General features: G+C 42.5%; 1 protein-coding gene across 2 annotated transcripts in view; it reads left to right on the forward strand.

Annotated features, from left to right (window-relative positions):
• Positions 1-23,857, forward strand: part of wdfy3 (WD repeat and FYVE domain containing 3) — a 490,874-nt gene that overhangs the window by 87,845 nt on the left and 379,172 nt on the right. For both annotated transcript variants that reach the window (XM_038791772.1, XM_038791773.1), the window contains exon 2: positions 21,877-22,087. In XM_038791772.1, the coding sequence (XP_038647700.1) occupies positions 21,908-22,087 (180 nt within the window). In that variant the 5' untranslated portion in view covers positions 21,877-21,907. The remainder of the gene's footprint in view (positions 1-21,876; positions 22,088-23,857) is intronic.

The raw sequence follows: 23,857 nt of genomic DNA on the forward strand, positions 1-23,857 counted from the left end.
AGGCTGGGCAGACTGAATGCATGAATGATATTTCCCCGCGCTGGTGGGGGTCTAGAACAAGCGGTTACAGTTCAGGATATGAGGTAGGCTATTTGAACTGAGGTAAGGAGAAATTTCTTCACTCCTGGAGGGTAGTGAACCTGTGGAATTCTTCAAGAAGGTCGTGGAGGCCAAGTTGCTGAATATATTTAAGTAGGAAACAAAGATATTAGTAGATTCTAAAGTCGTTAAGGATCATGGGGCGAGTGCAGGAGTACGGTGTTAATATAGAGGATTAGCCAGGATCATAATGAATGGCGGAGCCAAATTACCTACTCCTATTTTCCATGTTTCGAAGAAGTTACAATGATTTTGCCAACTTCATGTACAAACTACACAAGCTGTTTTGTTCAAACAAAATGCAGTGTAATAAACACCAGTGTAACTTACAGGTGACGGGGAACTGGAAGGCAGTAGAAGTCTGCCGTTCTCCCTGTGTCTGCATGGGTTTACTTTGGGCACTCCGGTTTCCTCCCATGAGTGCCAAAAGACGTGCTTGTTAGGTGAATTGGACATTCTGAATTCTCCTTCACTGTACCCGAACAGGCGCCAGAGTGTGGTGACTAGGGGATTTTCACAGTAACTTCATTGCAGTGTTAATGTAAGCCTACTTGTGACGCTAATAAAGATGATTATTATTAATGTGAAACAGCAACATACGAAGCAGCAGCATATGTTGCCACAAAGAGGCAGTATGCTGGTTTGTGGTTCTGATAGCACAGTGATTTTTGGTTGCAGCTATATTGTCATGGAGTAATGCTGAGTGCAGCTTGGAGCTTCCCATTGGGAGGAAAAGTAAAAAGGAAACCCCTCTCCCAAGCTTTGCTCAAGCAGTGTGTCACGCCAAACATGCAGCAATGTTGTCAGTGACGAGAGCAAGTCAACTTCCTGGTGTCTCAGCTGCATAACTGCACGGCACAGGACAACAGAAGTGATGTTAACAAATTCTTTTGTGTTTTTGTGACTAATGGAAAGTCATCCCAGTTTGCGCAACAGATTTTAAAGTTCTTAGGAAGTTGGAAACAGGGGTGCTGGGGCTGTTTAGCACACTAGGCTAAATCGCTGGCTTTGAAAGCAGACCAAGGCAGGCCAGCAGCACGGTTCGATTCCTGTAACAGCCTCCCCGAACAGGCGCCGGAATGTGACGACTAGGGGCTTTTCACAGTAATTTAATTGAAGCCTACTCATGACAATAAGCGATTTTCATTTCATTTTTCATTATATTCTAAAATGTAAAATGTTAAAGTAAGTTCCATTTCGATCTGATTTTCCAACTGGAATTTTTTCATGACCAGGAAAGATTTTCTGACAAAATTATCTCATTTATATTGTAATATAGCTGAAAAATCCCACTCCATTATTGCTTTTCAGTCCATGAATGAAGAGATTGCAAAACTATGAATTGTTCGCAACAGGACATTCTCCTTCTAAGCAATTTTCTCTTATTTGGAGGAAACTGTTGTCTCCTGAAAAACGCTCTCTACTATCCTATGGAATCTTTGTGATTTTGTTGGTCCGTTTCGAGAAAGAAATCTCTGAATTTTTGGTTCTGCTGTGGATATTCTAAGTTCCCAATTTCTGACTCAAGGTCAGTACTTCCTCAAATATCACCATTTTGTAGTCTTGAATCTTTTTTATATAAACGACACTAATCTTGTGCACAATCGCTACATAAGCACTGTGTACACGAGTACTGAAGTTAAATAAAGGCAGCGACACTTTTGTTTAAAGCTGAGTTTTACAAAAATATTTAGTCTTAAAGCTTTATGCACAACACTGTAACATTGAACATTTATGTGGCAAGGTTATGTCAGATTGCATAAGATTTGAGTTTATTAACTTGAAACTGACTTTTTAAAAATAAATGTCAAAGTCTTGCAAAAAAAAACTTTGCTTGGGAAGATGCTTCCAACTGACTGTTTTGGTGCTTATCTCTGCCCCTGTGTTTGTAATTTTTGGTAATATTATGTAAACAAATAATCTTTATTCCCAAAGCAGAAATAAATCCAATATCTGTCCTTTGAACCTGTGAAATGTTCAAAGTTTACCAAAAGCTTCACAAAGTAAACAAGGTTATAGTGCACTTCCAAAACGATTTGGCCAATATTTTTGAAACCTGACAAGAAATAATAGCTCTACTGATAGTATTAGTAATGAATGAACCTCTTCTCAGATTGAAGTTTTGATTATTAGTAGGTTAATAACTAAAAGGAAAGAAGTTACATCTTGCATTCTGATAGCTATTCATTCAACCCTATCGAGAATTTTGGTCCAAAGATAAGTCATAATGTATAGAAAATATTCCTGAATAATAGAAAATTGTTGCTAAATAATGCAACATTTAATTTGACTGCTATTTTCAAGGGGCGATATAAACCAAGCAAGCGTCTTGGAATTTGACACAAAATAAAAGCAAAATATTGCGGTTGTTGAAGACCTGAAATAAAAACAAAAAGATAGAGAAACCGGTCCGGCAGCATCTGTGGACAGAGGAAATGAGTTATGTTTTGAGTCCAATGTGACTGTTCTTTAGAACTCTGAATAAACTGAACAGTTCGAAAAAAGAGTCATATTGGACTTGAAATACTGGGGCGATTCTCCGAGCCCCGTGCCAGGCCGGAGAATTGCCGCAACCGCGCCACGACGCCCTGACGGCGGCGTGCGATTCTCTGAGGTGTGGAGAATCGGCGCCATTTGCAGCGGCGCGTCTGACGCGGCCATAGGCCGCTGGAATTCTTTGGCCCGAGTGGCCACGTGGATACGACAGAGTCCTGCCGGCGCCGTTCACCCATGGTCGCTGCCGGCGGGAACTCTGTGTGAACGGTCGGGGGGGGGGCTGGCTATGTCCCCGGGGGGCCTCCAATGGGGTCTAGCCCGCAATCGGGGCCCACTGATCTCTTCTCTCTCCCCCCCCCCCCCCCCCCCCCCCCCCCCCCAGCCTACTTTCTTGCACGGCGGGCCCCTGAACACCGAAGCCATGCTGAGTTGGGGCCGGCACGCTGAAGAAGTCCCCCACGCATGCACAGGTTGGCGCGGCCCAACTGTGCATGCACGGGTTGGTGCGGCGCCCATTTGGCACCAGGAATGGAAGCTGTGAACCGCTCCAGCGCCGTGCTGGCCCCCCGTGCCCGTTTTGCGCCGTCATGAAATGTAACGGTGTTCACGACGGCGTGAACACTTGGGCTCCATTTTGGAGAATCGCCCCCGTTAACTATGTTTCTCTCTCCACGGATGCTGCCAGACCTGCTGCAATTTTCCAGCAATTTGGTTTTTATTTCTTGGAATTTGAAGATCTGTTCAGTGCAATATATACAAATGAATGTTCACTTAGAGGTGGAATGTTTTGTACCTTGTTCAACTTTTATTATGGGGGTAGAGGTCAACTGGTGAATGTTACACTATGATAAAATAAGATAATTTGAAATAAAATGGTATTGTTCCACTTGATTTGCACTGAACTTGTAGTTCTATATTGTTTTATTTTATATTTATTTTATGTTGTTCTATATTCTGAATGCATTTGAACTTGAGAATTTGGGATACCCTTGCTTGACACTGATTAAAATACTTACTATTTTATGATAATGGCATGTTTGGCTGTGTTAAACAAACTGCAATAAGTTGCTGCTCTTGAATATACTATACATTAAATATACTATACATTAAATATATATTTAAAGCAATATTATTATTTTAAAATTGTGTTTTAAAATACTGTCCCTGATTTAGTGCAGATTTTTCTTGATATACAAATGAGTTTGAAAGACATTCTAGGGGCAGTAAATTATCATGATGGACGCACAAAGTGGAAATTTTACCTCATTATTCCAGCTCAAGTTTCAAAATCTGCTAGCTCAATGGTCAACAATATTGTCACTGAAATGCATTTGACCACTCAACAAGTTCATAATTGATGCATGGCCCCAAAATGTATCATTTCCATTGCATTAAAAATTGTATACATGTATGTTGCTGATATAAAAACATAATAGACTGTAATTTCCGATATCATGAAAATAGAGTTGGATTGCCACTACTGGAAACTACATACCGAGAAATCCATGCAATCTTATCTTGCCCAACCTTCTTACTCAGGCTGGGTGAGATCTGTGTAGTGCGGCTAGCTTCTGAGAACTAACATTGAAGGCAGTTCAAGTTGCAGGTAAATTATCCATGCTGCCTTTTTACAGCACTTGCTGCTGTTAAAGCTGGCTGGTCCTTTAAACGTACCTGGTTTTGAGGTTTTGACAAGTCGGGGAGATTGTAAGCACATAAAGAACAAAAACAGAAAATACTGAAGAATCACAGCAGGTCTGACAGCAAATGTGGAGAGAGAAGGGAGCTAACGTTTCATAAGAACGTAAGAACTAGGAGCTGGAGTAGGCCATCTGGCCCCTCAAGCTTGTTCCACCATTCAGTAAAATCATGGGTGATCTTTTTATGGACTCAGCTCCACTTATCCGCCTGCTCACCATAACGCTTCACTCCTTTACTGTTTAAAAATCTATCTATCTTTGTCTTAAAAAAATTCAACAAGGTAGCCTCAACTGCTTCACTGGGCAGGGAATTCCACAGATTCCACAAACCTTTTAGTGAAGAAGTTCTTCCACAACTCAGTCATAAATCTGCTCCCCCTTATTTTGAGGCTGTGTCCCTTAGTTGTTTCACCCACCAGTGGAAACAATCTCCCTGGTTCTATCTTATCTATTCCCTTCATAATTTTGTATGTTTCTATAAGATCCCCCTGAGTCTGGATGACTGTCAATGCTGGAGAGAACTGGGGATAGGGTCAAATTTATACTGTGTTGGCGGGCATGGAGCAGTGGGGCTAGATAGAGGGCCAACTATAGGTGGAGATAGACAAACATGTCCTGGACAGAAAGACAGAAGGAGAGTAAATGGGAGTAACTAAGGCTTAGAAGGGTGCTTACAATGGCACCTAAAGAGATTAGAATGTGTGAATGGCAGAACAAATTTGCGCAGTGTGTAAAAGTGCAACTTGGAACAGGGAACAGATGGCCCAGGTGGGGTGGGAGGAGAGGGACGGGACAATGGTGAAGGAAAAACAGATCGATGGAAGAAATGAAAATAAATTGATAGAAATAAAAATGGGGTGAATGCGGTGGGGAAAGTTCACAGTCTGAAGTTGTTGAACTCAATGTTAAGTCTGGAAGGCTGTAACATGCCGCATTGGAAGACGAGATGCTGTTCCTCCAGTTTGCACCAGGCTTCACGGGAACATTGTGGCAGGCCAATGATGGACATGTGGAGGTGAGAGCAGGATGGTGAGTTGAAATGGCAAGTGGCAGGATGGTCTGGGTCCTGCTTGAGATGGATTGAAGGTGTTCTGCAAAGTGGGTACTCAGTCTGCATTTAGTCTTTCCAATGTAGAGTACACGCATTGGAAGCAGCAAATGCAGTAGACCAGATTGAAGGAGGTGCATGTGAAGTGCTGCCTCACTTGAAAAGAGTGTTGAAGCCCAGGGATTGAGAGCAGGGAGGAGGTAAAGTGGCAGGTGTTACACTTTCTGCTATTGCATGGGTAGGTGCCGTGGTAGGACGTTCGATAGCTGGAAAATAGGGGTGAGGGGGAGGGGGTGTTATATGTAGTTTTAACTTTCTCTGTGTCACTTTTAGTGTAACCCGATCGTCACTATCGGAACCATCCAAAGTCACATTTTTGGATGATTCCCAGTGCAGGGGAATTGCCTACTGGAACTTTACACTTCCAGATGATTGCTGTGCAATACTTGTTATCTGGGGGGTAGGGGCGGGGGGGAGGTGTGTGTGTGAAGAGAGGATGTGGATAGAGGGAGGAGCTCGTTGGCATATGCAACTCGGGCAGTTTGTCACCTAGATCTAGAGAGAGGAGCTCCCCAGCACATGCAACCTCGGGTAGTTTGTTACTGGATCCCAAGGGATTTGCACATACCTACCACAGTATTTTAAAATTCTTGAGACTTACTGCTGATCTTTAACACCAATCCTGAATTTTAATCTTTCCTGCCAATGGAGAAGTGAGCATTTTATTGAAGTGCATTCCACTGCTGCCATCCTTTAGAGACCAGCACAGAAAATGATTTTAAAAAGAAAATCACAATAATTTTACAATCTCCCATTGTTCTGGTTTATATAATCAACTGATTACTCTATCATGTTATGTTATCTGTTTTCACGTAAAAAAACAAAAATATGGAAGTGCAAGGGACTACTTTAGAGAACTTTTTAAATTAACACATTCTTGGGCAGGAGTGGAATGGTGGGTGGTTATTTTGAGTATCATATTGGCACACAGGAACTCTTGCACAAGGCTCTGTTTTAAATATTTGTGTGAAAGTATTAGAGTAAAACTCTGGGTTCCCAGAAAGCATTGCGATTAAAATGTATCAAACTAGTTTCTGTTTCTTGAAGGATGAAAACTCTGCAAGAGTTGATTTGGGAAAGAACTTAAGACAGATTAGAACTCCTTGGCCATGTTGTTTTGGAGCTGCATCTATATCTGCCTTTCTCAGCTGACAATGTTGGGACATCTGGGGCAGTCCAGGATGAGGATGCAACAAATTTTGTTACTGGATTCATGGAAGGGTGGAGTTGGAGGGTTGGAATTATATTAACAAAGTGTAACTTTGATGCATTTATAATGATTTTATAAATGTTGGCTGATTCTCAAATCTGAAAATTTTCCATAGAATTCATGTAGTGCAGAAGGAGGGCATTCGGCTCATCGAGTCTGCACCAACCCTCGAAAGAGCGGCCCACCCTCCCATCCTAGTCATGTAACCCCACCTAACCTGCACATCTTTGGACACTCTGGGGCAATTGAGCAAGGCCAATCCACCTAATCTGCACATCTTCGGACTGTGGGAGGAAACCGAAGCACCCAGAGGAAACCCATGCAGACACGGGTGAATGTGTTAACTCCACACAGTCACTCAAGGTCGGAATCAAACCCGGGTCCCTGGTGTTGAGGCAGCAGTGCCAGCCACTGTACCACCATGGCCACCCAGTATTTTATTCTCCAAGAAGTATTTGTCTTTTGATTACGAACAAGAGTGTAAAATTAACTCCAGTTAAAACAGTTCCCCTTCACAGCATGAATACTGTATACTGTCAGATTCCACACACTGTAATGCTGCAGGCACCTGACCAGACTGTATTTTTTGTGTTCTTTTATGGGATGTGTAAGCTTTGCTGACAAAGTTAACATTTGTTGCCCATCCCTAATGTAATGTGCTACTTAGTATTCAGTCTTGTTTTTGATTATGCTTATGAAAGGGATTGGGGCAATTTTTGACATTAAAGATGCTATGTAAATCCATTTTGATCTTCTATGTAGTAATGAAAATTAATTTTCAAATCGCTCATCTGTTTGGCTGTGTAGAAGAATTGCTTGCTTATCGCTGAAAACACAAGTCATCACTGATAAGTGTCCTGGTTCTTAAGGTGTGGCTCAGAATTATAGCTATAAATACAACAAATATTTTTCTTATTCCCTCACGTAAAAATAAACACTGAAATTCATGCTGTGAAGGGGAACTGTTTTAACTGGGGTTAATTTTACACTCTTGTTCGCAAATATGCTTTGTGGTTAAGTTCGATCACCGACTACTCGAGTGCTGTCTTGGCACTGACGTAAAGCAAAGTATGCTTTAAAAAAAATACATAGTTGTATTTATCAGCATTCATCATCACCCTGTGAAACTGACAGCAACTTCTGGTGTTAAATGTGGAAGTACCAGAAGTTGCCATCGATGATTCCCTGCTTCTCCATAGGGTGTACTACTGTATTGAAGTCCCGCAAACTGCAGTCTTCAGAGAACGAAAGAGAAAGTTGAAAGCTATCTATGTACACTGTTAAAGACCCCTGGATAAAATTACACTTTGTTAATGAGCTGTGAATGTGATTTTAATTCGTACTAAATCATAATTACTATTGGCCCTATTACATTATTTTTATATTTGTGTAGTGTCAAAGTTTTCCAACATAATTCCATCATTTTAAATACCATTTATAAAAAAAAAAAGATATTCCAGCTGCTAATGAGTGTGTCCCAATCTTTATTTTACTTTCTGTCAAGGTTTCTAAAAAGTGATGGTGAGTTGGCACATTTGCTTCCTGGTTGCTGTGATTACTCTGCTAAATGAGATTACTTGCTGGATGCCTGACCTTTGACTTGGTGTTGAATTTACACTTTGGGGAAAAATGAAATCTGCGCTGCAATTGCTAGATCTTACCAGCAGTTTTCTCTGAGGTTATCGGTAGTGCATTTGTTTTGCCACCAACTACAAAATGGAAGCCAATGTTGTTGGGCATGATGATTCTTTGCATAAATATAAACTTATTTATCCTAGAGTTCGATATGTTTTTAAAAATATATGAATAAATAGCTTATGTAGATGTGTGTACTCTCTTCAGATGTGCAACTTGTATTCATTGCCTTTTTAAGGGTAAAATTTTACCAGATCCTGCCTTGTCTCCTAAAGCATGCTTTTTGTTGTACATTAACATTCAAAGAAATGCAGTTAGTCAGCATTGTAGTGTACTCCGCCTATGTATTTGGTGCACGTGATGGTTTTTAAAAATGAAGATGCTCCTTGATCATGAGAAATGAAGGTTCGGTTGTTACAGTCAAAATTAACTTTAAGCTGGGACGGCACGTGGCACAGTGGTTAGCACTGCAGCCTACAGCGCTGAGGACCCAGGTTTGAATCCCGGCCCTGGGTCACTGTCCGTGTGGAGTTTGCACATCCTCCCGTGTCTGCGTGGGTTTAACCCCCATGCCCCAAAGATGTGTAGGGTAGGTGCATTGGCCATGTTAAATTGCCCCTTAATTGGAAAAAAATAATTGGGTACTCTAAATTTACATGAAAAAAAACTTTAAACCCACTGAGAACCCTGTATTTTGTGAAGTAGAACAGTAACAACCTGCTTTTATAGCACTCAGCCAAACTGCAAGATTGTTGAAATAAAGCAAAAAATGCTGGCAAAGCTTAGCGGGTCTGGCAGTGAGTGCCCTGTGAAGAGAGAAACGGAGTTGATGTTTTAGGTCTATGACTTTTCATCTGAACCGTTCTGACTTGATTCAGTAATTTGGGAACTTTGTGACACTGATCACTTTTTGTGCATTGAAAGAAAATGTATGAGCAATGTGTATTTCTGTAATTTGTTATGCAATTATTCATGTTTCAAAACATCTACCTCTTCAGTACATACTCCCAGATTCAAAGTGTTACTTTCTGTGTTTTGCTAAAGGTTATTTAATATGAGAAAGTTCTGTTAGTAAGCGCATTTGGTCGTTGGAGTATTTTTTAACCTTCATTTCACTGATATTTAAAGAAATTAATAATAAGAAACTACTTGATGCACTGAAGTCAGATTGTACTTTTGTACCACATCATTAATCACCTGTTGACCTACTTTAGAAGAAATATTTGAAATCATCTGTATAGTAACGTGGTTATACAGATGTGGGGAAAAAAGTCTAATTGAATTATTAGGACAATAGCATAGCAGTAATGTTACTGAATAAGTAATCCAGATGGCTGGACTAGTGTGCTGAAAATGAATTTGGCTCCCATCAAAGCATCTCGGGAATTTAAATTAAATTAATGAATTTATTCTGCAATAGAAAACTAGTTTCAGGAATTATCTTGAAACTACTGTAAAAACCCATTTGATTCACTAATGTCTTTACCCAGTCTGGCTTATATATGACTCCAAACTCAGAGCAATGTGGTTGGCTCTTAAGTATCTTTTGAAATGGCTTAGTAAACCCTCAGTTGTATGAAACCACTTCAGAACAGTTGAATGAGAATGAAGCCTGATGTTGACTTAGGCATTGGAAAGGCAAAGGCACACCCTGCGCTGTTGAGTGTGCTTGGTGTGTCTCACAAGCATCTGGAGATGTGCCAACATTGGCGGTCTTCCACAAACTGGTCAAGCAACAGCATTAGATCAAACGGGGGAAAGAAAACTGCCAGTTGATTGCCACCTTTGGCCCACCGTATGCTGATGAATCAATGCTCAGCTATTTTGACCTTTTTGCAGGAGTACTGAAGGTAGCAAGGACACAATGTACTCTGGGTGGGGCACTTCAGTGTCTGTCACCAAAACTGATTCAATAATACCACAGCTAAGACCTGTCTGCCACACTGGGTCTGTGGCAGATGATGAGGGAACCATCAAGACCACATCCTCACCAATCTTCCTGTTGTAGATGCATCCATCCATGTCAGTATTGGCAGAAATGACCACCGCACACTCCTTGTGGAGAAGTAGCCTTCAGTTCACATTGAGGACACCCTCCATCATGCTGTGTGGCACCACCACTGTGCTAAATGGGATAGATTCAAGTCAGATCGAGCGGCTCAAAACTGATTGTCCATGAGGTTCTGTACGCCATCAGCAATAGAATTGTGTTCAACCAAAGTCTGTAACCATGGCATATTCCTTATTACCACTGCTACCATGCCAAGGGATCAGCCCTGGTTCAGTGAAGAGTATGGTAGAGCATTTCAAGGCAGCATCAGGCATACCTAAAAATAAGATAATCTGCTGAAGTTACAACAGGGGTCATGCATGTTAAAACAGTGGAAGCAGCATGCGATAGAGCAAAGTGATCCCACAACCAATGCATCAGATCAAAACTGCAGTTCTATCACATCCAGTGGTAGAAAATTAAAAAAACTAACTGGAAGATAGGGCAGCACGGTGGTGCAGTGGGTAGCGCTGCAGCCTCACCGTGCCAAGGTCCCAGGTTTGATCCCGGCTCTGGGTTGCTGTCCGTGTGGAGTTTGCATATTCTCCCTGTGTTTACGTGGGTTTCGCCCCCACAACCTAAAAGAAGTGCAGGGTAGGTGGATTGGCCACGCAAAATTGCCCCTTAATTGGGAAAAAGAATTGGGTACTCTAAATTTATATTTAAAAAAAAACTAACTGGAAGATGGTAATGGCAGAGAACTGTATAAAAGAGAAGCCTAAAGCTTTTGCAGCCACCTTCAACCAAAAGAGCGGAGTGGATGATTGATCTTGGGCACCTGCTATGGTCCCCAGCTTCATAGTTGTCAGTTTTCAGCCCTTTCGATTTACTCCATGTGATATCACGGATTTCACAGAATCACAGATTTGTTGCAGCACAGAAGGAGGCCATTTGGCTTGCCATATCTGTGCAGGCTGTCCAAATGAACAATGCGCCCATTTCCAATCCCCTGACTTCTCCCCGTAGCTTTGCACATTCTTCCTTTTCAGATAATAATGCAATTTCCTCTTGAATGCCTTGATTCAACTCGCCTCCACCGCAATCCCAGGCAGTGAATTGCAGATTCTAGCCACTTGCTGCATGAGCAATTTTTTTACTCGTGTTGCCATTGCTTCTTTTGCCAGTTATCCTAAATCTTTCTTCAGTTCTTCATGGTTCCACCTGTGGGAATCATTTTTCCCTTTTGATTTTGCAAACCTCTGGTCCAATGCAACAGTGTGGTTCAAAGAAGACCAGGAATTTGAAAGCCAAATTTGAGAAGATCCAGAGCTCACTCAGAAACAAAGAAAAGGCGTATTTGGCATGATTACTGGTGGTTTAATCTCAGTTAACTTGTTCAAGCTAAACTGTATGTAATGAACTCCAATTGGCTTTATTGGTTGGCCAATTGGAGTAGGAGCTCCCTCAAAGATAGCTCATTGAGGGGGCCTACATAATCACCTGTGTAGGCTTTGTGATCCAGTCTTAAGTTGACTGGACTGCTAGCAGCACTGTTTGTAGCTGCTCCTGTAATATCGTTATTGTAAATAAATATTGGTGTGGTGACGGAACTCCTGCCTCCTGTGGATTACTACACTGTACTTGCTAATAGAGTCAGGGGAAACATATCAGTGGAAGAATGGAGACTGGGGGGTATGGAAGAGCAAAGGAATGTAGTGGTTGACCAAGGATAGGGGCGAACAATGGGTCTGAAAGAGAAGAATGTGTTTCGGGTGATATCCTTCGCTAGAATCACCAATCAGATTGAGCACTAGGTCTGAAAATCAATAAATGATTCTTTCTCTAGCAGGTATCTTTATATTTTAGGTTTCGCAATCTATAGGAAGTTTGTATTAAAATAGTGTGATGTACTGTTGTTGGTTGTTGGCATCCGTCTGTCTTGGGAGATGATGGACTGTGCCCAGTGTATATGTCACTTCTATATTGAATATTGTTGTGTCTATAGATACCGATATTACTTGTTTCATTAGAGAAAGTCTTTTGAGAAAATCATAGAAACTTGAGGCACAAAAGGAGACCATTAGGCCCATTATACGTGTCCAGTGAGGGTCGGGCCGGGGGTTGAGATCGAGTGTTATAAATCTCGTGTGGGTGGGTTGCCTAGTTGTGGGGGTGTGTGGGAAAATCCTCAGGAGGGGTTGGAGGTGTAGGAGGTATCCCATGCTTGGCTCAGTCTAGGTATTTAGAATAGTTCATAGAATTTGCAGTGCAGAAGAAGGCCATTTGGTCCATTGAGTCTACTCCGGCCCCTGGAAAGAGCACCCCACCCAAGCCGACACCTCCACCTCAGCCCCGTAACCCAGCAACCCCATCCAACCTTTTTTGGACGCGAAGGACAATTTAGCATGGCCAATCCACCTAACTTACACATCTTTGGACTGTGGAAGCACCCAGAGGAAACCCACGCAGGCACTGGGAGAATGTGCAGCCCGGTCCGCACAGACAGTAACCCGAGCTGCGACCCTGGAGCCATGAAGCAACAGTGCTAGCCACTGCTACGGTGGCGCTGAAATTAGAAGTACTTTTTTCTTCTAACTCTTTCAGAGTAACTGCTAGTGTATTGCTGGTTGAACCACCTGAAATTAGTGGTTTAAATTGTTTTGTTGGATGGTTCTCAGTTGCCCAGAGGAAGTTAGCACTTCTGGACAATTGCCAGCAAACCCTTACTTGAGAAACGTCCACGAGGGATTCCCCAACACATCTTGACGGTACTCCAAATCCGATGCTGGGGAGCCAGGAAGCTATGGGTATGTTTTGATTGGAATGAGGTGTCTGAGTGTATTCCTATTAATTCAGCTTGAAGCTTTTGAGTTTAAAATAAATTATATTTATTCCCACACACCTAGCCTGAATTAACGCAACATCACAGACTTGGTCTCGTGCGCACTCACACACGAATACAACTTTAGCATACAGATGAAGGTGGTTCACTTCTACAAATTACAGTTAATCCAGTCTCTGATTTGTGATTTCTCCCTTGTAGCAGCTCTGTGATTTCTTGAATGGATTGGAAGTAAGGATCTTGTAAAGTGAATGGTTCAAAGCAGGTTGCAAAGTTTCTTATGGTCAGGTATCTAGGAGGTTAGCTCTTAGGTGAACTTTGAAACTGAAACAGGCTAAGTTCTTTGGCTGCTGGATGTCTTGTAGCTAGTTTCAAATTCTGTTTCTCGGACTGCATGTCGATTTGGTTCTGATGGCTGTGCGGGGTCCTGGGCTAATCTAGGTTCAGACCCTAAACCAGCTTGAGCCCCATGACAGGCAGGTTCTGAGGCCCACCCAGTCTAGTTTGAATGGGGGGACGCCATCCTGGTACAATGCGAAGTTGATATCGGACATTGAGTTTCGATCTTCCCTTTTTGCCCAGTACGAAATATGGAGACAGCCTGGAAATTCCAGTCTTTCAGTATTGCTGCATCCATCAACAATGGGATGTGAGATTTTCACAAATGGCTGTGAGATACCCTCACCTGTGTGTATATTTAATTACCAGAAACTTGACACTGTTGTCCAAATGCCAAAAGTCACATTTGCAGCAGTCACTTAGCAACTTTTGTGTCCAGTTTAAAAAAGAATATTGACAAAGTTCATAATATGACATGCCTGTACTGGACATGACATTACGTTAATGTATGGTGTTAGTAATTTATAAGGCATTGTCTAATTTGGAAACAGTTGATCCACGTTTATTTATGTGTGAGCAGAAAAGGTTTGGAAACAAATGCAGGTAAATATAATTAAGGCACAGGGAGTTGTATGAGGAGTGATTTTCGATTGACAGGGGAAGTGGGTGTGTTGGCTTTGGGTTGCATCGGTTGAGGTGCCTCATTGGATTGATCATGTTCCCCAAGGTTTCTCTGTGGGGCTTTTGGTGGTGAGTGGTCATGAGTTGGCATTAGTGGTGCCACCAGTGGCAATGTTCTTTTGGGGGGTCATTGGGTTGTTTGAGAGAGAGGAGTTTGTGCACTGATTGCCAAAGACTGAGGATTTTCATATGTTGACCTAATGTGTCAACGTTAATAGTTATATACTGAATGCTGCTTTATTGTTGTTTTATTTTTGTTGGCCGCAGGCTTTGCATTATTTTACAAATGTCGAAATGAGTCACATTAGAAAATAGTATGGGAAACATTTGGTAGAGGGAGGATAGCTATGAGAACTTTACTGTTAGAGCCATGTGTCCCAGATATGGTGGTAGAAGACCAGACTGGATTTGTGAAGGTTGGGCAGTTGTCCTCTAGGTTCTGAATGTTGTCCTCTCGCCTCCCTTGGCCCCCGAGCCAGAGGTGATTATAGCTATGGATGTAGAGGACACATTTGATAAAGTGGAATGGAAGCACCTCATTGAGCTACTTGGGAGATTTGTGTTTGGGCATAAATTTATTTCATGGATGCAGCTGCTGCACACAGACCTCATGCCTCACGTTCTTACCAATGTAATAAGATTGGGATACTTTCCTCTGAGCTCTGGCAATGACACTGAGTGCATCTTTGAGAGGGGGGGGGGGGGGGGGGGGGTGGGGGGGGGGGGGGGGGGGGGGAGGAAGGGAACATGAGATGTTGCTTATGCTGATGACCTGCTCCAGTATGTCACATATCCGGTTGCATCTATAGGCAAGATTGTGGGACTGCTGAGTGGCTTTGGCTCCTTCTCGGGCTAAAGGTTAAATCTGGGGAAAATTGAGTACTTTGCGGTTAACCCCCAGGTAGGGGAACCAATCTGGGGGCATTACCCTTCCACCGGCCAGAGGTAGCTCCTGGTATCTGGGCATCCCAGTGATATATGATTGACATAGGCTTCGTTTACAAAAAAACATTTTTTTTTAAGGGCAATTTAACATGGCCAATCTACCTAACCTGCACATCTTTTGGGTTGTCGGGGCGAAACCCACGCAGACACGGGGAGAATGTGCAAAATCCACACGGACAGTGACCCAGAGCCGGGATCGAACCTGGGACCTCGGCGCTGTGAGGCAGCAGGGCTAACCCACTGCGCCACCGTGCTGCCCTGGCATAGGCTTCATAAGTTAAACTTTATAAATTTGTTCGATAAGGTGAGACTCCATTTGCCTTTTGTCGTCCCTAGTGGGCAGAGTTCAAAACATCAAAATTAACAATCTGCTGGCGTTTCTATTTATGTTCCAATGCAGTCCTATTTTTCTTGCTAATATGTTCTTTGCTACGGTGAACAAGTTGGGGAATTCCTTTCTGTGGGCAGGTAGGGCATCGAGAATTCGCGGGGTATACCTCCAGAGGTGCCGACAGTTGGGGGTTCTAGCACTACCCAATTTCCTCATGTATTACTGGGTGACCAATGTGGACAAGGTGTTGAGGTGGTACAGTGAATCAGACACCATGTGGGGGATGATGGAAGCAGGTTTGTGTACAGGGTCGAGCCTCTGGACCCTAGTACTGGCACCACCCCACTCTCGCCAATGTGATATACCTCAAACCCAGTGGTGATCTTCACCTTGAAGATACGGAGGCAGCTCAGACAACATTACAAGCTGAGTGCCATGTCATTATTGGCTCCTATAAATGGTAACCATTTGTTTCCGCCATCAGGTTGGTTTTCGGCTTTTAAGGCATGGGAAGGGAAAGGGCGAGAATGCTTTAGAGACCTGCTCATAGATGGACGGATCACCAGTTGGGAACAGTTCTCGGTGAAATTTCAAATATCAGGGTCACAGCAATTTTGATATTTTCAATTGTGCGACTTAGTCCGTGAGGTTTGACTTGCGTTCCCCTTAGCGTCACAGCTTTCCCTGTTGGAGGAAATCATACAGTTGGCAAGGACTGGAGGCGGGGGAGGATCGTGAAGATCTATGAGCAGACAATCTAATTGGAATCTATGTCGCTTGATTGGATGATGGCGAAATGGGAGGAGTAGTTTGGATCCATCTTGGATGAGTAAATGTGGAATGAGGCCCTTTGTAGAGTAAATTTCACCTCATCCTGCATGCGACTCAGTCTCATCCAACTCAGTGGTTCATAAAGTTCATCTAACCAAAAGTAGGATACATGGGTTCTTTGAAGTGGAGGATGGGCGCAAGCGGTGTTCTCTTACACCCACCCATCATATGCACATGTTCTGGTCTTAATAATAATAATAATAATAATAATAATAATAGCTTATTGTCACAAGTAGGCTTCAATGAAGTTACTGTGAAAAGCCCCTAGTCGCTACATTCCGGCGCCTGTTCGGGGAGGCCGGTACAGGAATTGAACCTGCGCTGCTAGCCTGGCTCTGCATTACAAGGCAGCTGTTTAGCCACTGTGCTAAAACAGCCCCAGTATGTCCAAAGGTGGTGATCTTCTGGGTCTCCTTTAACACCATGTCAGTGGTTTTAATGTTGATGTGGAGCTTGTCTGTTGGTGGCCATTTTCGGTGTGTTGGACTCACCGGGACTGCGGACTGGGGTGAGGGCAGATGCCACTCGCCTTAGCCTCACTGGTAGCCCAAAGGCAAATTCTGCTGGGATGGAGAGCATCAGCTCTGCCAGGTGTCTTAGTCTGGTTGGGTGACCTTATAGACTTCTTATGCCTGGAAAAAGGTCAAGTACTCAGTCAGGAGATCAGCAGAGGGATTCTGCCTGAGATGAAAGCCATTTATCTCATTCAAAGAGTTAATTACCATCAGTTGATGGGGAAGGTAGGGTTTTGGGTGAGATTAGGGGGGATACGGGGGGGGGGGGGGGGGGTGGGGAGATTTGGATATGGCTTTTGTTATGTATTTTTCTATATCTCTGATTTATTATGTTAATGTGACAATTGTACCAAGTTTGAATCATTTTCGCTGTTGTGTTGTAGTTCAGTTTGTGTTTGTTAAATATGAAATGTTCAATACAATATTATTTTTTTTTAAATTCAAACCTCAAGCTTCTGCAAGATGAGGGCTAAATCAAATATAAAGGTAACAAATGAGAATTCTGGTGGTAGTATTGTGTGCAGTTTTGGTCTCTTTATCTAAGAAAGGATGTACTTGACGTAGAGGGAGTGTAGCAAAGGTTCTCCAGACTGAATCCTGGGATGGCAGGATTGCCATATGAGGAGAGATTGGATGACTGGGCCTGTATTCACTGGAATTTGGAAGACTTTGGTCTTCCCAGTATTTATAATAGTAACTTGCCTTTATGTATTGTCTCACAGGGTAAAATGTTCTTGGGTGCTTCACCAAGCAAAGCTTGACACTGAGCCACACAAAGATATTCAGAGAAGTGACCAAAAGCTTAACCAGCGTGGTCAGTTTTAAGGAGCATCTTAAAGGAGGAGAGAGAGGGAAAATCGCTTTTTTTGTGTCACAAGTAGGCTTCTAATGAAGTTACTGTGAAAAGCCCCTAGTCGCCACATTCTGGCACCTGTTCGGGAGGCTGGTACGGGAATTGAACCGTGCTGCTGGCCTGCCTTGGTTAATGCCAGCTATTTAGCCCAGTGTGCTAAACCAGCCCCTAGAAAAGAATGCAATGCTGCTGCCAATTCCGTTTCAATGTGCAATGGTATCCAGTGAAGCAAATATTTGAAGTTTGGGTGCCAGTAAGGTCATTTCAGCTTTCTCAGCAAAATCATAATTGTTATTTGAAATAGTTGACAGAATTTTAAAAGACCACCCAAGTTCTAGATTGGGCTTGTATTGGATGGTGTTGAACTTCATGTGTTGTTCGAACTGCACTCATCCAGGCAAGTGGGTCCATCACACTCCTGACTTGTGCCTTGCAGGTAGTGGGCAGGCTTTAGGGATTCAAGAGGGAAATTACTCACCACACATTCCTAGCCTCTGACCTGCTTTTGTAGCCACAGTATTTATATGGTTAGTCCAGTTCAGTTTGTAATCCCCAGGATGATGTTAGTGAGGGATTCAGTGATGGTCATGCCATTGAATGTCAAGTGGTGATTGGTTGATTCTCTCTGGTTTAGCTTACTGAGCTAAATCGCTGGCTTTTAAAGCAGACCAAGCAGGCCAGCAGCACGGTTCGATTCCCGTACCAGCCTCCCCGGACAGGTGCCGGAATGTGGCGACTGGGGGCTTTTCACAGTAACTTCATTGAAGCCCACTTGTGACAATAAGCGATTTTCATTTCATTTTCATTTTCTTATTGGAGATGGTCATTGCCTGGCACTTGGATGTGGCACAAGTATTACTTGCAACTTGTCGGCCCAAGTCTGGATATTGTCCAGATCTTGCTGCATTTTCATGTGGATTGCTTGAGTATCTGAGGAGTTGCGAATGGTGCTGACCATTATGCAATCATCAGTGAACATCCCCACATCTGATGTTATGTTGGAAGGAAGGTCATTGATGAAACAGCTGAAGATGATTGGGCCTAGGACACTAGCCTGAGGAACTCCTGCAGTGCTGTTCCGGGACTGAGATGACTGACCTCCAACCACCACAGCCAAATTCCTTTGTGCTAGGTATGACTCCACTCAGTGGAGAGTTTTATCTCTGATTCTCATTGACTCCAGTTTTGCTCTGGCTCGTTGATGCCATGGCTATCAAATGTTGCCTTGATGTCAAGGGCAGTCACTCTCACCTCACCTCTGGAGCTCAGCTCTTTTGTCCATTTTTGAACCAAGGCTGGAATGAGGTCAGGTGCTGAGTGATCCTGGTGGAATCCAAACTTGAGTGTCCGTGAGCAGTTCATTGTTAAGTAAGTGCTATTTGATAGCACTGTTGATAACCCCTTCCATCACTTTACCGATGGTTAAGAGTAGGCTGATAGGGCAGTAATTGGCTAGGTTGTACTGGTCCTGCTTTTTGAGTACAGGACATACCTGGGCAATTTTCCAAATTGCTGGGTAGCTGCCAGTGTTGTAATTGTACTGGAACAGCTTGCCTTGGGACGTGACAAGGGCAGGAGCACAAGTCTTCAGTACTATTGCTGGAACATTGTCAGGGCTCATAGCCTTTGGAGTATGCAGGGCCTTCAGCCATTTCATGATATCATGTGAGGTTAATAAAATTGTCTGAAGACTGGCATCTGTGATGCTGGTCACCATTGGAGAATACCAAATGAATCATCCACTCTGCGCTTTTGGTTGAAGATTATTGCGAATGCTTCAGCCTTGTCTTTTGTGGAGCCTCCTCCTCCAGTAAGTTGTTTAATTGTCCACTACCATTCACGACTGGATGCGGCAGGACTGCAGAGCTTAGATCTGATCTGATGGTTGTGGATTTGCTTAGTTCTGTATATCACTTGCTGTTTACGTTGTTTGGCATGCAAATAGTCCTGTGTGTAGCTTCACCAGGTTGTCACCTCATTTTCGCTATGCCTGGTGCTGCATCTGGCATGCCCTCCTGCACTCTTCATTGAACAAGGGGTGATCGCCTGGCTTGGTGGTAATGGTAGAGTGGGAGATATAATAATAATAATTGCTTATTGTCACAAGTAGGCTTCAATGAAGTTACTGTGAATAGCCACTGGTCACCACATTCCGGCGCTTGTTCAGGGAGGCCGGTGCGGGAATTGAACCCGCGCTGCTGGCATTGTTCTGCATTACAAGCCATCTGTTTAGCCCACTGTGTTAAACCAGCCCCAATATGCTGGTCATGAGGTTACAGGATTGTGGCGGAGTACAATCCTGCTGATGGCCCACAGCTCATAGATGCCCAGTCTTTAGTTGCTGTCTCTGTTCTGAATCTATCCCTTCTACGGACTGTTTCAGTGTTGTGACAGGGATCGAGGCCTGATTGGTGGAGTTCAAACATTGTTACTGGGAAGATGAGCATGGATGTGGATGGTTGCCGCAAGATGAACTTTGGAGAGGAATGAGCAATTGGAGATGGGAACGGTAATTTGTTAAGAGGACTCCAGTACGGTCTTGCTTTTGCTTCCCTAATCACACATTGGAGAATCCTGCTCGGCTGGCGATCAGCAGCACCACCCACAGCTGTAGACTGGCTGGAAAACCTGTCGGAATTTCTCCACCTGGAGAAGATCAAGTGCACCATCCGAGTGTCGGACAAGGACTTCCACAAAGTGTGGGAGCCATTCATCAACCTGTTCCAAGACCTGTTCGAGGCCAACAGCGACAAGGAAGAGAGAGAGAGGGGGAAGTCAAACTATGAACATAATTTCTGAAGACTTCAGCTAGAGATCCTGCATTGTTCCGATAGGATTCAGGTCTGTCTCTGAAAACAGTCTCAAAGAACATCTGTTAAGCAAGTATGCCTGAGTGCCATCTGTTGGAATAGAAATAAAGATAACAGTTGGGCATCACGGCGGTGCAGTGGCTAGCACTGCCGCCTATGGCATTGAGGACAGAGGTTCAATCCCGGTCCCGGGTCACTGTCTGTGTGGAGTTTGCACATTCACCCTGTGTCTGCGTGGGTCTCACCCCCACAACCCAAAGATGTGCAGAGTAGATAGATGGCCCATGCTAAATTGCCCCATAACTGGAAAAAAAAATAGTTGGGTACTCTTTTTAAAAAAAAATAAATAATTACATTTTTTAAAAAAGAAATAAAGATAGCACTTCAGGGTTATTGGGTCACTGTATTTATTAGCACTGTTCAACGGATAATTACAAGCTATTTACTTGTGTTATATTAAAGATATTTTTAATATTGTGTTAAACATAAAGTTTGTTTTAATATACCATAAAAAAACAAAAAGAAAAGGGCTCAAGCATGTATATTTTGTTGGGGTGGTGGGATGGAAGGGGGAAGGTGACAACAGATTTGAATAGGAAAGGGACGTACCTGATAAAGGAGAACTATTAATATTCATTCACTTGGGAGGCTGGAATTTAAGATTTTTGATCGACTATTTGGTGGGAACTGGGACAGAATAATGAAGATGGCACATATACGCAATATCTTGTTGAATACATATTTTAATTGATTATTTTGAGTATATTTTGAGTGGGGAGGGGGAAGTTTAATGAGCATGTTGCAAGGTAAATTTTTAATTTAAATAACATTTTGAGTAAGCTTTCACAAACCTTTTTATTACATTATAAAACTATGAAAGTGTTATGCTTTTTCTGTTGCAAACCACACTTATATCATTAAAGTATTTGTTATTTATGGATATAAATGTGCTGTTATTGTAGTTGGGTGTTGGGGGAGAGTAGAATGGAGAGAGGCAGCCACGTTTGCTAAATTTGATTTTGAGAGTTTAATATTTTGAAATAAGCCATATTTATTTGGTACCATATGGTGACTACCTCCAAGCAAATGTCATAATCAACTGCTGACGCCTTATTAAAATGTCCTCTAGACCTGGAGTCAAAATGGTTCATCGACACATCTACCCCATTGAAATCCAATATTCAAGCCTTAATGGTCTGTGGTGTGCATTGATCTTGAAGTAATTATTTTGTTTTCCCCAAGAATGCTGTAACATTCAAAAATAAAAAATGTAATCAGTTATCTTTTAATATTTAATACTGTAAGTTCAGAAGCATCTTGAAATTCCTGTACAGAAAAATTTATTTCGGAAATTTCTGGAAAGTTGAGAGAGTGTTTGTGTCAAATAGCTAAAGTAAATTCTGTTGGCAAACTGTTTACTATGTAAGTAGAGATGTACAAATGTCTTCACCTCAAATTAGCTACACTAACACTAAAACTGTTGTTTAACAGGCTTGGTCGTGTTTTCAGGAAGCAGGGAAAAATGAACATGGTGAAGAGGATCATGGGCCGTCCACGGCAGGAAGAATGTAGTCCTCAGGATAATGCACTTGGCCTTATGCACTTGCGTCGCCTCTTCATGGAACTGTGTCATTCACCACGGCACATGACACAGAAAGAACAAGAGGAAAAGCTCTACATGATGTTGCCAGTTTTCAACCGGGTGAGTTCAGGTGTCCAGTTAGCACTGGTAGAGGGAAATTGTGGTAGCTGCTGGTCCGATAAGAAAACCTTGACCTTTAGGCTAAAGCAACTTCGTCTTCATCAATTATAAGTGGGCAGAAGTGAAAGAAAGATTAATAACTAGGGAATTTTATGTTGTTAAACAAGCAAAATACGGAGAAGTGTGAGGTGATGCTCTTTGGTAGAAAGAACATGGAGGGTATATAAAATAAGGGGTAACATTCTTCAGGAGGTGCAGAGGGATCTAGGTGTATATGTGCATAAGACATTAAAAGTGGTGTGACAGATGGAGAGAGCAGTTAATACAGCATGTAGTTTTCTGGGCTTTATTAATAGGGGCATAGATGTACAGGAACAAGGAGGTTATGCTGAACTTGAACAAAACATTAGTTAGACCTCAGATGGAGTAGTTCTGGGTGCACACTGTGTGAAGGGTGTGAATGTTTTGGGGAGAATGCAGAAGTGGTTGATAGGAATGGTTCCAGAGATGAGAAACTTCAGTTATGGGGATAAATGGAGAGGTTGCGACTGTTCTCCTTGGGGAGAAGAACATGGAGGGTATATAAGAGAGGGTATATAAGAGATTTGTTAAGAGATCTTCAAAATTATGAGGGGCTGGACAAAGTAGATGGGGAGAAACTGCTCCCACTCAAAAGCATCAAGAATGAGAGGGCACAGATTTAAAGTGATTTCTAAAAGAAGTAAATGTGATGTGAGAAGAAAGTTTTTCACATGAGTGGTTCGGTTCTCTGGATAAAAGCTGTTTGCCCTTTCACATCTTTTGTCCTCTCTGGGGTCTGCCATTAACACTCTTTCCCCTTAGTTTCTGTGACCATTAGCACCCGGTTTCCCTGGGATTCTGTGGCTATGGCTCATCTTTCATTCTCACTCCACAGTATAAATATTTCCCACTTTCTCTGTCTGTTAGCTTTGACAAAGAGTCATCGGACTCGAAACGTTAGCTCTTTTCTCTCCCTACAGATGCTGCCAGACTTGCTGAGATTTTCCAGCATTTTCTCTTTTGGTTCGGTTCTCTGCATTCCCAGGAAGTGTTGAAGAGGCAGGTTCAATTGAGGCATTCAAGTGGGCTTTGGATAGTTATTTGAACAGAAACAATTAGCAGGGGTACGGGGAAAAGACAGGAATTGCACTAAGTTATGATGCTTGTTTGGCCGCTTCTTGGCGTAACAATTTTGTGATTCTGACATAATTCAAATAGTCCTAAGTTAAATTATGGCAGGGGCTATGATGTTCAAATTTTCAAAATACTAATTTAGGATATAAATCAGAGTTCTTGCAAATAGTGATCAGTATTTTTCTGTGGGTAAGTAGAAGCGAAACAAATCTGACAGAAGTAAACTCAAGACTTTTTTTCTCTGTGTGGGTAAATGATGAGCAGATGCAGGACCTTACTCATTCATATCTACATTATCAACTTGGGGAGCTTGAAAATCCACTGCAAGCATTTTAAATTGTTGTGAATGTTTTTTATCGGTGATTATGTATTTGTAGTTTTTGAAACATAAAAATAGGACTTTTGAACATCAATGAACTGTATATGACCAGTAGCTGGACGAGTTCAAATAACTGTTATGGTGATAAATTATTTTTTGTGGAAGTTATTTTCCAATTATCAAAGTATGTAATGTAAAGAAGAACCTTTGGATTATAATATGTCTATGTCTATTCTTGAAAATCGAAAGCTGTTTTTTCTTAGGGCTAGATAAATTATTTTGCCGGCAAAACAATA

This window comes from Scyliorhinus canicula, chromosome 3 (genome assembly GCF_902713615.1).
Source record: "Scyliorhinus canicula chromosome 3, sScyCan1.1, whole genome shotgun sequence".
Lineage (NCBI taxonomy): Eukaryota > Metazoa > Chordata > Chondrichthyes > Carcharhiniformes > Scyliorhinidae > Scyliorhinus > Scyliorhinus canicula.